General features: G+C 37.4%; 2 protein-coding genes across 8 annotated transcripts in view; one reads left to right on the top strand and one right to left on the bottom strand.

Moving 5' to 3' along the window:
* Positions 1-11,035, top strand: part of ANKRD42 (ankyrin repeat domain 42) — a 268,662-nt gene extending 257,627 nt beyond the window's left edge. For 3 of the 4 annotated variants that reach the window (XM_050978656.1, XM_050978652.1, XM_050978659.1), the window contains one exon: positions 10,624-11,031. In XM_050978656.1, the coding sequence (XP_050834613.1) occupies positions 10,624-10,797 (174 nt within the window). In that variant the 3' untranslated portion in view covers positions 10,798-11,031. Of the gene's footprint in view, positions 1-10,623 lie in introns of all 4 variants that reach the window. The other variant, XM_050978663.1, reaches the window with a different exon arrangement.
* Positions 1-14,187, bottom strand: part of DLG2 (discs large MAGUK scaffold protein 2) — a 486,684-nt gene that overhangs the window by 163,469 nt on the left and 309,028 nt on the right. The window lies entirely within an intron of this gene.

The following is a 14,187-nucleotide window of genomic DNA, read 5'->3' as shown; positions in this document are numbered from 1 at the left end:
TTCTATATTGAAACAAAAATCACTTACCTTTAATGATTTAATATTTTTTTAGACCTATTATATAGTTGTTATCTTAAATTTTTGACATCTGAGCACCCAGCTTATCCTGCTAATAGCCGGTTAATTATGACTGGAAAATTAACAAAAGGAACAAAAGTAGTACATTTTCTTCATCCTTTAGAACCACAATCAGGACCAAACAAAGATGTCAACTTAACAGCACCCATAAATGGCTAAAGTTAAAATATTTTCCTTTCAGAATATTCTCTTTATATGAAACATTACTTCACCAGGAAAAAAGAATGCAGTAGTGTATAAACACTAAAAAGCTTTTCAGAATGAAAAACTAGTATTTATCCAATGAATAACCTTTACTCAGGCAGGAGAAGCACAGTATGACTAAGGAAAGGAAGAGGAAAAAGGGGAAAGATTAAATGATTTAGATCCCAGTAATGTATAATCTGGTTTCTATTCAGTTCCATTTGTGCAGGCTACAATCCTTCTTCTTGCCATAGAGGAAGAAAGAATATTCTTTCTTGAAAAAGAAATGTTATTATGCCTGTAAAATATTTTTTTTTTGAACAGAAATGTACTGGGTTGCTAATTGCTGCATGCATTTTCACAGTTGTTATATGGCACAATAAGACAAACAGATAAAGCCCATTAATTGGTGGTTATAATACAATCTAATTTATTTTTTATTTATTGTGGAATGTAAAAATATTTCTATTTTGCTGCTGTATTAAAAATTATTTTATGAATAGCTAGTCCAATTCTGTTTAATTTCCACTAAAGCATTCTGTTAAGAATTGTTGGTACATTAGGGATGTAGCATCAAATTAGAGGAAATTGGAGAAATTAAATACCATGCTTTTTTTTCATGTGAATAGAGATGATTTCCGAACATCACAGAAAATCCTGAAGAATCTGTCCTTGCTTTCCACTCAACTTTCCCTCAACTCAACCTCTTCCAAGAAGTTTTGCTTTCTCTGAAGAAGGAAAGGTATTTCTTGGTAGTCATTCCCTCATGAAAATATACATGAACAGCAAATACTCATGAAAAGGTGGTTTGAAAAGACAAATTTCAGCCAAAGGAATATTCTGAAATGAAGGTACCAGGTGGAAGAAGAAACTTCCCTGACTTTCAGAAATACCTCATTAAAAGAGTAAATTTGGTACTTTCTGCCATCTGACTCAACTGTTGCCAATGAATCCCATCCAAAATGTGGCCCTTGGATTCAAATTTTTGTATGGCTCATAGTGAATACAAACAAGCCAGGGAATTAGTTCCCTTTAATTCCTGTTTGCTTCCATGGACATGCACAAATTTTGGCTGTACTATAACTTGCTGGAGCATAGAAGTCAACTTCCAACCAGCTGGAGTCTCCTGCTTCAGCTGATGTTTTAGTTAAACATCTCGGTTCACTGCAGCCAAGACAGGTTTTTCCTGCCATGTGGAAGGAAACAACATCTACATATGGGATATACTATCCATGGAAAATTGTTGAGGAGAAACATAATTAATTATGACATTTAATTCTCTTTGGTATTTATTTGTAAAGGCTGGAGGACAGGCATTTTCAGAAAAGGAATCCCCAGTCAGGGAATGCATTTCTTGATTTGGGTAACGGAAGCCCAAATTGGTCAGTTCTGTCTCCCTCCATCAGGCTTTGTCTCCATCAGTGGTAGGTGCACATGAAGACAGAAGTCTGACTCCTGCAAATTTTGTTTTCTAGGTTGCCTTTTTTCACATTTATTGCATGATATTTTCCTGCAAGAACTCTATTGTTTGCCACTTTATTTCACTTTGAAAAGCCAAGCTTAAGCAGGGTGTCAGGGAGGACATTGTCCTGTCTTCATACTGACACCGCCTTTATTCTTGCCTGATTTTCTGCCTTACTGTATGGCTAAACATGAGCTTTCCACTTCACTTTCTTAAGGCTGAGTTTGGTGATTCCAAACTGTACTGAGTATGTCTTGGTGACAATGTATGCCTGCTTACTTAGACCTAGAAACCTCAGTACACCCATTAGAAGATGGCCATGGAACTGACTGTCAGCTTATTTTGGATCATGCCATGTTTAGGTCAAAGGACTAAAGAGCCTGTAAAAGTGGGATGGAAAGGTTTAAACTGCCTTTGTTTCTTTTTCTTTTAATATTTTTAAAAATCTAAATAAATAACACAAAGCATTCCAAACACCCTAACATTTTGAATGACTTCCCACAATGGAGCTCTTTCAACTCTTGCAAACATATTCATAATTTCCCAGGAAAGATGGCTGTTATCAAAACTAACCAGGGTGAGCTGTGATTTACCACCATGCCTGCAACCTGGATGAAGGCGTCAATGCATGATCAGCTGAGCAACTGCTGAACAGCTTGGAATTCATATTCCCTACCTTTGGATTCACGACAGAGAAAGAGGTTTTTTTCTGCCACCAGCTACAGCTATGAGCACAAGGATAGAAGCACATATAATCAAAGACAAAGCAATTGAACTAATTTCCTTGGTACAAGTACTACAGACTTTCAGTGCTTTAAACTCAGCACCAGTTTTGGTGAACAGTATATTGAAGAGCAATATTGAACTTCCAGCTCTGCTCTGGCAGGACACATGAGAGATACAGTCCCACGTGGGGCACAAAGATGGTATGGCGTTGGAGATGGGCAACATGAGCAATGAGAGGGAATTAGAAGGCTTCTAGTCTTTCTGCAGAAAAACTAGAGATGTGTATATATATATAGATATATACATACATAGTGTAGCCTGCATATGTGACATCCAAGCATGGTCATAACAATGGTCATTGCAGCCTGATTTGAAAACAGACAAAGAGAGGGGACAAAACTTGCCTAAACAACATGAAGAAAAGATAGGGCAAATGATTTTGTGAGACCCTTCATATAGTAAAATTTCTAAAGGAAACTAGATGGATACCCTGTGCCACAGCAAATAAACACTTCATGATCTAGTTTCTGTGGTAGGAGGATGAGCTACATGGGATGCACTTTCTCTTTTCCAAGGTGCTGAGCTTTTCCAGTTCCTGACAATGCACCACAGCATCTCAGGAGAATGTTTCAAACTTTTAAAAAGACAGCACAACCGTCCTGGCTCTCAAAACTCATTCCCCTGGCAATGTTTCAGAGTACAATTCCACCTCCAAGTTTCCTTACAGCAGCACAGGAGTTTTCTGCCTTCCCCTTCTCCCTCTCACATGTTATTGCACCTTCAGTGATGCTGACTCAACTGCTTTTGCGCTAAACTAATTTTGTGAATTTTTTTGGGTTACATAAACCCTCCCCCTCCCACTCCCCCCCCCTTTTTTTTTTCTTTTTGAACTGTGATCTGATCCTTATTCTGATGAATCAGTAATTGATGGGGTAATAAACTCTGGTGCATGTGGAGAGAGGAAAGGATAGTAGTGTCTGGGGGCAGTAAAGAATGAGAAACTCCAACCTGCTTTACCATCATGATGCCTCTCTGAAATCATGTTTTCTTTTTGAAGTGAAAGAGATGAGCAGAATATATTCACTTTGGTTTTGAGCAGCCTGAGAATGCAGATGGCACAAGAAGCTGCAGGCACCTGCCAGATGAAACACGGGGTGGAACTGAGACAGCCCCCGAGCTGCTCAACACTGCAGAGATATTACTGTCTGCTTCTGTGAGTGCGCTCCAGCAACCTCGGTAACAAAGAAAATCATTAAAAGAAAGGAGGTTTAAGTACAGTCAGTCCATTAATTTAAGTTTCAGAACGTACAGATCCTATTCCATCAAAATTTGGCATGGTGAAAAGCTGGAGGCACAGCTGCTACGCTGCAAGTGAATCCCAGGAACAATTCTGCTATTTACAGAGTACCTACTCTAAAGAGTGACAGAAGTGAGTAACTGACATAATACAATGCTATAAATGGAATTAGTCAGAGTCAGACCATTTAATGCATTATTGGCATTAACTAAACCATACATTTGTATTATGAGAGACATGAAGTTATGTTATATGTTATGCTAATTTATGCTATGCTATAGTAAGAAAGATGACTGGACAGCTTTATGTGTTGTATGATCATTAAAAAAAACCAAACTGACAAAGCAATATTGAGCTTACTAGAGGAGAATAGAAAAATAACTGGATAGAGGTAGCTGTGGGGAATGGGATGAAAAAGGACCTTTAGTCACCTAGACAGGCTACAGTCATAGCACACCGTGTACATTTAATCTTCTGTTTTGCTCATTATACAACCAAAGGGGTTTTTTTTCAACATGAGACTTAAGGAGGATTAATAAAATATCTCAATAATAGGTAGAACAGAATCAGCAGAACAAAACCAAATCTATTTCAATTATGTCAATTAGACCTGCTCTAGAAAACCTTGTTTAAAACTAGAGAAATTGCTCTGCTTTTCCACTTTATACATGTCACTGATAGCTACCAAAACCAGGATATTAGTTTAGGGAGAACTTTGGTCTTTCCTGTTACAGTGATACTCCTGTATGTCCTGAGAAATGCATAAATTAAGAACACTAAAGCATTCCTTTCTCATGCTGAAGATTAACTACAGCTTCTTTTATAAGGATGTTTTACCTACTACCTTTAAATTAGCCTGGACAGAAAATTATTTTCTTTGCTGCTCTTATACCTTTGGTGTTATTACAATATTCCTGAAAGAAAGCCCCAAAGCCTTTCCACATTCAGTGTCCAAGACCCTTCCTTCCTAACAATCTCTAACCAGGCTGTGAACTGAGTGGAAGAAGATAAATATCCACAATTACTAAATGAGCTGTTGACAAAAACAGTAGTTAGCTTCATAATTGGTTATCATAAATAATTAACTTAGTGAACTATCAACTGGCTGTAAGGAATTACTGTCACAAGATTCATTCTGCATACCAAACTGGTACTCAAAACAGGAGAACACAGGTCTCATCTGAGATGACAACTCCTGTTGCTGTTTTGTGTGTAGCTGAGATACAAATTACACCTTTCCCCCCTCACTCTGCCACATTTGAAAATGAACCAAATAAATGTCTAGAGAAAATGATTAAGCCACTTTTTCCTTCATATTGTTTGTGGAATGACAGCCATTCATTCCATATTACCCTTCTTGCAAATAGAATTCTTCCTGTTTTTAAGAATTCCCCGACTGTTTGATCCTGTACCAATTTGAATGCTTCCCTACATTTGTGCAAAATATTTTCACTAATGCACCAAATTTTTTGATTTTTGGGATGAGTATTGTATAACCTAAAATACCTCACTGCTTACTTTCTTCTACCTCCCATGTCCAGGGACTTCATCCTTTTCCCTACCTGCATATATAAGCTGTTGATTTCGTACATATCCAAGATTTGGCTGGGACATGGATAAATTTATCTGTCTTTCCAAGACATTTATTTCTGATTTTAAAACAAAACCCCTAAATGGTTTAATTTCTTAGAGTTGTAAGGATAAAATTTCCTTAGTTTTGAAGTGTATAACCTTTCACCATTCTTCTGTTTCTTATTGATTCTGCTGGGATCTTAATTTCTTTCTTTCACATATGGAAAATGAATAAGGAAAAATAAACATTCCACTATTGATTTTTGTTTTAGATGTTATGGGAAAAAAACAGTACCATGGCAGTGCTCCTCCCTGCTTCTAAACAAATTGTGATTAACATCTCCAGAAGCTTTTCTAGGTTGCTTAGATTTATTTTTATAAGCATAATTTTGGTTTTTAACCAGCTTTAGTCTCATTTTTCAGATTTTTGTTTCCCTTCTGTTGTTAAATTTATTCTGTCACACTTCCAGGATCAATCTCCATTTACTTTTCTGCAAATGAATTCATTTGAGCTGACGTCTTTACTCTTTCTACAGAGGCAACATGGTGTATTGCTGCTCTAGATGGGTTGCATAATTCTGGAGTACTTGTTTAATCCTGAAACAATTATTTAGTTAATTCAACACGCCCCAACACCCCCTCTCCCACCTTCTTTAAAATACTCATCAAAATAGCACCTCTCACACATGCTCTGCTCATCTATAGTAACTATGCTCTGGAAAGAAATGAAAATGCTTTTTGTTTGGTCTCTGGGAGTCACAATCTTCAGTCATAACTGTGCATTACATTCCTGAAAAAATATTGGATCTTAATATATTTGTCATGAAGTTTCAGTTGCTTTTTTCTCAATTTATGATGAATCTCCCTTTTCTAACATGGCATATAGATGATTATAGCATCATTTCCAGTCAGATTTGATAGAGAGCACTGAAATACTGAGCAAAAACAACTGAAGTCAGAGATGTCAATCACAAATCAATAAAGTCAGAGTGCCTCAAAACAAATAAAAATAAATTAGGAAAATACAGCACAGGAAATTACATCTTATAGACAAAGAACAGTTCATGCTCTGTTGAAAGCTTGATTTTTTTCAAGCAGTTTAAAAATCAATATGGCAAATACTTTCTACTGTAAACTGCAATATGGTAAGATAATTTCTGACTCTATTTATTTTATGTCAGGACAGTAACTTTGAATTATTGATGGTTGATGATTAATGCAGGTCCATTTCTGATGTCATGTGTTTAATAATTTTAATTTCTTCAGTTCATTTGGCACATCAAGAAAGACAAAGAAAGATACATTGATACAGAAGAAAATGAGGACATTTTTTGAACCTCTGATCAGAGTATCATCAAATGCCTCCATTACCCAGATAATTTTCTGAATTCACATGGACTGGAAAAGTAACATGAAAAAAAATGAATGATCTAGGTACTGAGATAAAAATAATTTATTCTTACTAAGATTATGTCTTGAAGAGATATGTCTTGTGAGCATTTTGAACAATTAGCAAAATCACACATCATTAAATCCAATGGAAACCTCCAATAATACTGGTAAAAATACCTCCATGAAGCTTAGTGAAAGTGTTATTCAGCTGTTTAGGGTCTCAAATGAATGAAAATATTTCTTGTGTACAGAAAATCACTGCTGAATCATTATAGTTTCTTCTTTATGGAAATGGAATAACTATGAAAAAACAACCATAGTTGTCCAGTGTTAGTATTCTCTTTCAACTTTCTCACATTCTGGACTCTGATAAACATAATTCATAGGCAATTTTCTCCACTGTCTTACTGCCTCTATATCTCACACCCAAAAACTTACCTTACAAGCACACAAGGGACATGTTGCCTTGCAAGGGGCACGTGCAAGTTCCAGGTACAATAAATGTGTCAGCAAAGAACCAACCAGGCAACAAACAAGATACTACAAAAGAGAAGCAATATGGCCTGAGCTTCTGCATTAAAAGTCCCTGTGCTGGTTCTCTCTTTTATGTGTCTGTCCCACAATGAAGAAAGAGCAGGATGACAAACCTACAGATCCCACACACAGCTGCAGCAGAAGTGGAGGGAAATGGATACATGTCCCGCTCCTGAAATGAAACATACAGGACCAAACCCTGCCTGTATTAAGGTGGTCTTTTCCTACTCCCTACATTGATTCATATATTTTAAAAACAGCAAAGAAAATTGCAGAACTCTTCCCCAAAAACCTCTTCCACACTTGTCCCAAATTTTCTGGCTCCTTGTCATGACTGCTACAGGATATCAGCACCCTGGGGCCCTTTACTGTCAGGAAGAGTCTTTATTCCATTTAACTAAATAAAGAAGCATGAACAAATGCTATGACACATGTCATAACATCTGCCAACCATGACCTTGTGCAACCTTCTTAATATTCTTTTATGTTTCTCTTTGCATTATTTTTCATTTTACCCTTCCTGTTAAAAACCATCTATACTATGAACTAAATCCACTAACCACAAGAAAATGCTGTTCAAATATTTTATGGCTATTTTCCTTCCACATAAAGAGTATTAAACTCCCATGTTGGAACTAAGTGCTCTTCAATACTTATTGCTGGGCTTTTCTACTCTGTATGGACAGGTATTAAGAGCAGGGTTAAAAAAGTTAAAACGACCCATATCAAGGCAGTTATATGTTCAAGCCATACCACTTTCTCCTCTGTAATTCCTGGTTTCTAGTTCTAACACACTCTAATATTGCCTGACATTGACTTTAGACTAGTTAGAAATGTTTTCTGTGAAGTGCCCAACCAATTTATTCAGATTTTTCTCATGCCAGAAGAGAGCTCAGTATGAACAGTTACTGCCAGCCCAAGTGCAAAGCTGCAATAGAAATCTTTTGTGTGTCCATGGGGGAAAAAACCAAAGTTCCTGACAACAACATCTTGCACTGTTTTCCAGTTATCACTGTTCATAAGGCTCTGTAAGTTTCCAGAGGAGAGAGCTGGATCAGGAGCTGGACTCCTAGGGGAGTCAGTAATGAGCTCTATCTAATCCTTTTTCACCTAAATTGCTTCTGCTGACTTAGTTAAAGTTTCATTATCATCCTGACAGTAGAGTTTACAGGCCCACCTCCAGCCCACCAACCTCACATCCTCACTGCAGTGTCACTGAGACAGGTGAGTCAGTGAAACCAAATTGCCACCTTAGGGCTCCTTTGCCTTGACAATTCTCTGGCTGCCATCCTGCTGTTGCACCCTGCTGCTGCGGTGCACCCACTGTTCCCAGCAGGTGAGCTGTCCTTTGGGCTTGGGCTGCCCAGCTGCTCCCTAGCTGGGGGGCAATCTCCCTCTGCTGGGTTCCCCCAGCACTCCCATGGCACACATTACCTGAATGGCAGGCTGACTGCATAAAGCACAGGCAGGTTTCTAAAAGCAGAATCTCAGTGGTAATGCTCAGGATTGGTAAAAACACACCCCAAACTTGCAGTGGATAAAACTCGACAGTGCAGAATAAACCCCGCTCCTCCCTACTCATACCAATTTCCCTGTTCCTTTCTGATAAACAAACACATCTCAATAGAACAGCCTGACAAATACATTTGTGAGTCAGACAGCACAACCCCCCGAGAATGGATTATTTCCCCAAATAGTTATTTTGAGAGTGATGCCACTGATCACATTTCTGGGTGTAACTGCTGTGCCTGCTTCTTGAGGCTGGATAACACTTGAAAACCTGATCTTAGGTAAGTAAAGGGGTGAATTGATCCTTTTCAGAGTGGTACCATGATCCTGGTGACCCTCAAGGCCAGTGGGGTGGCTGGAGGATTGGAATCTCTGGTCCCTCTGTCCCACCACAGCTGAAAAGATAAATGCTTTCACCATGCAGTTCTCAGAAAATGGATCTGATTTCTGAGCTGTAGATATTGTGCCTTGTTGGGAGAGTATGACCCACCCAGTGCTAACACATAGCAAAAAAAAAAAAAATCTGTGAGTTTTGAGAAAGCACAAGAAAGTTTAGAGGGTTTAGGTAGTTGAGCAGAAATGAAGTCTTGACTGTTTTTGAGAATAAACTAATTCATCCCAGAAAGAGAAACAAACCATATATCCCCTCTCTAAAGCAATTCCTGCATTTGTGAGAGTCTCAGAAGATTGAAATAAACAACAGTTGGGGCTGCAAAAATGAGATGCACTGCTGCACTACAGAGCAGCAGCCACAGAAAAGAGAGCGAGCTGAACAGGATCTACATGAAGCAGGGGACACAGTCATTAAAAACTGCTATGAAAATTGATATGAATCCTTGTTAACTTGCTACTTTCTTTTACTTGTTATCACATATGTTCTCTGTGCTGTAAAAGCCAAAAATCAGCAGCACAGCGTTTCTGAGTCTAAGCCAGACTTCTGGTCTACAGCAGAAGAAAGTCCATGCTGGGAAAACAATGACTAATAACACTTGTGAGACATGTTGTGTCAACACAAGTGACAGATGCCAATCATTAAGATTCCAGCTGAGCCTCAGCTACAAAGTTAAGACCAGAAAAATTCTGGAAGAGGGATGAGGACAATGATATCTTTTCACAGGGATCACTTTGCACTGTTTGCACCTGCTGAGTAAATCTTTCCCCAAGCACATGCCATGTGGATTGTACAATGTGAACATGAGGCACACACAGGTGCTATGCAATTTCAACTAAAGTAATCTTTATAATAAAATACTGCTTATTTTAACATGTATTATTTTTTTAAAATCATAGCAGGTGCAACAATCTATGACTCACCAAAGCCATCCCACGATGCTCCTGTTGCCCTGGCTTTGCTCATCCTTCCTCCACCACAGGCAGGGTAACTACAGGTGTGAGATCTCAGGGGCTGTGAATGGCTCTACATCATTTGTTTATACAGCTCTAAGAAAAATTTTGGTATTTGGTTCAATGCATGACACCATTCTTTGATACACACACATTGTTTAAGCCACACCATTAAACAGCTATAGTCTTGTGCAGACAAAGCACTTGGGAAACTTGGTGAACACTGGAGAGGTTATACCAGAAAAGGAGCAAGCTCCACATAGAGGAGATGTTGAGGATCAGCTACATCACCTGTAAAGTTCAAATTTAGCTTGAATTAAATTAGTTTTAAGTAGACCTTTGAGTTTGTAGGTTCAGAAACAAAACTAATGATTTTCCTCATATCATGAAGAAAAGCCAGTCACCTGCTGGGGCAACAGACCTTGGGCACAAACAGATGAGAGCTGGAATAAATAGTTCAGCTTGTCCATCCTTCTGCCACAGAAGCAGTGTTCTGAATGACTGACTCCCATGTTGATGTGTTCAGAAGAAATTAGGGTTGCCTGTCATTAGGAAGCCCTTTGGAAACACATGTGGTCTATTGGGTTACATCCTAACAAAAGAAACAACAGACATGGCAGGGGACAGAAGTTTAGGAACGTTAAATCACAGACGTATAAAGAAGGACGGTGCTAAATCAGGAAAAACAAAGAGAAGCTGAAGCAGAGGGTTTTGAATAGGAGGCAGAGAGAACAGAGCAGAAGAGAGGTGAGATAAGTCTGTGGGCAAGTGGGGACTGAGGCACAGAGACTACAGATATATCCCCTGAGATATGGAGAAAATAGGGGATAGAAACAACCACACCTTTGCCAGAACATTAACACCCAGCACAACGCACACTCAATGCGCTGGAGGGAGAATGAGCCACTGAGCTCTGATCTATCCACGTTACAGCTGGATACAGTGCCAGGATGGTGAGGTTTGCAGAGCCAGAAACACACATCTTCAGACAAGATTTGAATTTTGGAGGCAAAATTCTCTCAAATTGAAACTAAAATGATACTACAGAAGAAAAAGAAATGCTTTTCCAGCGTCAGGCTTGATCTTGAAACTCCTGAAGGCACTTGAATTGAACGGTCTGCAGGAACTGACTACTCCTAGTAGAGAGAGATAGTATGAAAATAAAGGAAGTGGGAGCTCTAAACTCTGACTCCCCCATGTAAAAGCAATTTTCCTAATTTTCAGTTGTCATATAGAGTTTGCAAAAAGCAATTCTGCACAATTGACATCTTCTAATAAAACCTAATTCATGGAAAAGTTATAAATCAGTTTCTACTGTCTCATTAAAAGTAATAATAAAAAAAGGAAAACATAACCCTCTTAGAAGACTATAGGGAAAACAAATAAAATTAGAGTAATGAAGGAGTTGAATGAGTTAGACATAGGAATAGAGACAATAAAAAAAAGCAAAACATCAAGGGCGATATCGAAGAGCATGAAGCAAAATTGCTTATTTACATAGGCAGAGGATTGCTAGAGAGAAAACAGTTCTTGATTAGACTATAAGATTGAAGAGAGGTCTTGACTTGAAATCAAGAAATAAAATTATGCATGGAGAAATCATGTTGCATAAACATTTTGGTCAGGTATTCATTGATGTGTTTAAACAATTGAGACCCAACACAAGAAGAATAAAATAGAGCATTTTAGATGTGATGATAGGAAGTGTAAAATAGAGCCTGAAGTAAGATAAACAAGTTGCAGCAGTGTAGGTCACAGAACAAGAAAACGAATTTACTGTTGAACCTAAGATTTGAATACCCAGGGTGCAGTTATACCTAAGGCAAGATTTCTAAAAGCCACTGCAGTTCATACTGTCAAATTCTTGGCATTTCTGCCATTTTCTTTGATTCTACTCTCAATTAAACAGAGACAAATCAAGCCTAATTCAAAGATATTGGAAAAAAAGCAGCTTTACCTCAAGGATGAGCAGAGAAAAGACATATTATTTATAAAAGGCTCATTAAAGAACTCAGATGATTTATTCCTCCAGATTTAAATAAAGCAGATAGGCTTAACTCAATACAATAAGCACTATCCTGTAAATCCATTCTTTTACATATCAGTAAAATATCAGAACACAATCCAAAAGAGATGGAACTGAAAACTGAAGAGGGAAGAGGAAGAAAATTAAGACAAGAACAGCCACATAGCATTTATCTGAAAAGTTCTTACAAAATGTGATATTATATTGATCTCAACTTGATAAGCAGCAATAAATTCCTTTTTAAAGTAATCAACAAGCTAATACTGATAGAGTTTATATATAGAATATCAATCTGAGTATGCTGTGTCAAGGAAATTGTTTAATAAAATTATGGAACCAAAGCTGCACAAAATATTTACTTAAAATCAAGTAAAAATCCACTGTAGTGTCCATAACCCAAACATTAGCAAGTGCTGGTACAAGCAGGAGAAAGAGCCAGTGAATTAGGCAGCTTTTGGTCAATAAATAAAATTATTACTTTGTACTCTTTGCTTACTTTTGGCTAAAAGGAATCACACTAGGATGTTAATTGAATTTTGTAAAGCACCATGGTTTGAAAAAGATGAAAGTGTTCTTTAGAATCAAATTATTTTTTAGGTCATGATTTTGTGCTTTCTTCTTAAATGCAATGCACTCAATGAAGAAAGTGTTTTAAAAGAACAATAGGTCAGTAATTGAACAGAAACTCAGAAAACACAAATTTGTGCCAAGGTGGAACATACAGAATACAGAGACAAAACGAAATGAATGTGAGATAAATATAACCATAGAAGGCTGGTTTGTATCCAAGCTTGTTTTTTTTTTTTCCCTCTTGTGGATTTTTGTTTGTTTGTTTTTCCCCTAAGGTAAATATTGATTGAAAAAAACAGTTAGTTTAGAATTGGAATGATTTAGTAATTTTAAATATAAATATATGAATTTAATTATAATAAGTTATTATTTTGTTATTAGGAAAATATTATAACCAGAGTCATACAAACTGAACTGAAGAGTCCAATTTCTGCCACTAAGATGTCTAAGGGGCAAGTTCATGTCTATAGGAGAAGGTTCTACATATATCCTAGATATTGGTCCAGGGAATATTTTCTGGCAATGGTTTGACTACGTTTAAAATACCAAATAGCAGAGTGATGTTTTTTGAGCTAATGCCTAAACTAAGGCCAACGTTTGTTTGCCAAGGTCTTTTGTCCAACCCAGAATCTATTGTGTTTTTATTGCATAAGGCAAATAATGACCTGATGTTTTATTAGAGGCCTCACTCTCAAATTGACAGTTGTGGCTTACTGCAATGTAACAGGAAAATGCTTTCTTGTCACAACTGCAGTGAGACAATCCAGGTGTGATGGCAACCAAGCACTGCAGCTCCTGCCCCTGGTCATGGAGAACCTGACCTTGCAAAGAGCTGAGAGCTTGTTGGCACATGGGCTTGTAGCCTGAGCCCTTAACTATAAATAATGGCTGCTCCTCTCCAGGAAATCCCTCTGGCCATCAGTGGGCAGAAGCTTGGCTTAAGAAATGTAGTTTTGGTAGTGGTCCAGAAGCAGCTGTTGACATAGTGACACACAGATCTGCAGCTAACAAAAGACGCTCCATTTATAAATCCTTCCAGAGGAGACAGATTAATTAGACCCAAAAGCACTCTTTTGTAGATCTGCAAAAATAGTTAAAAAGATATTAATTTAATGTTAAATATAATACCCGACAAAATGACATACACGTTTTCTTGCTTTGTCTCTGTTTTGTCTCAATTAATGCTGACTTCAAAACGACCTGTAGAAAAAGTTTTTCTTTTGCTAAGGATCAAAATCCACTTCTTTCAAGTCACCAAAAATTTCTTTCTATCTGAGTTTTATCACAGGTAAATATCTTGACTAGTCAGATTAAAATTTTAAGGGAAGTATATAAAAGGCTTTAATCTGAAACATGTTTAAGATAAAAACATTTTTGGTAGCAATACTATAACAAAGAATATCCTCTAGGAAGATGAGTCTGTTGGTGAAACTGAAAGATTCAGAAAAAAATAATTGGCTCCATTATTTTTAAACAAAACCTACATAAAATAAT

This window comes from Serinus canaria, chromosome 1 (assembly GCF_022539315.1).
Source record: "Serinus canaria isolate serCan28SL12 chromosome 1, serCan2020, whole genome shotgun sequence".
NCBI lineage: Eukaryota > Metazoa > Chordata > Aves > Passeriformes > Fringillidae > Serinus > Serinus canaria.
This window is presented reverse-complemented; position numbering and strand designations above follow the sequence as displayed.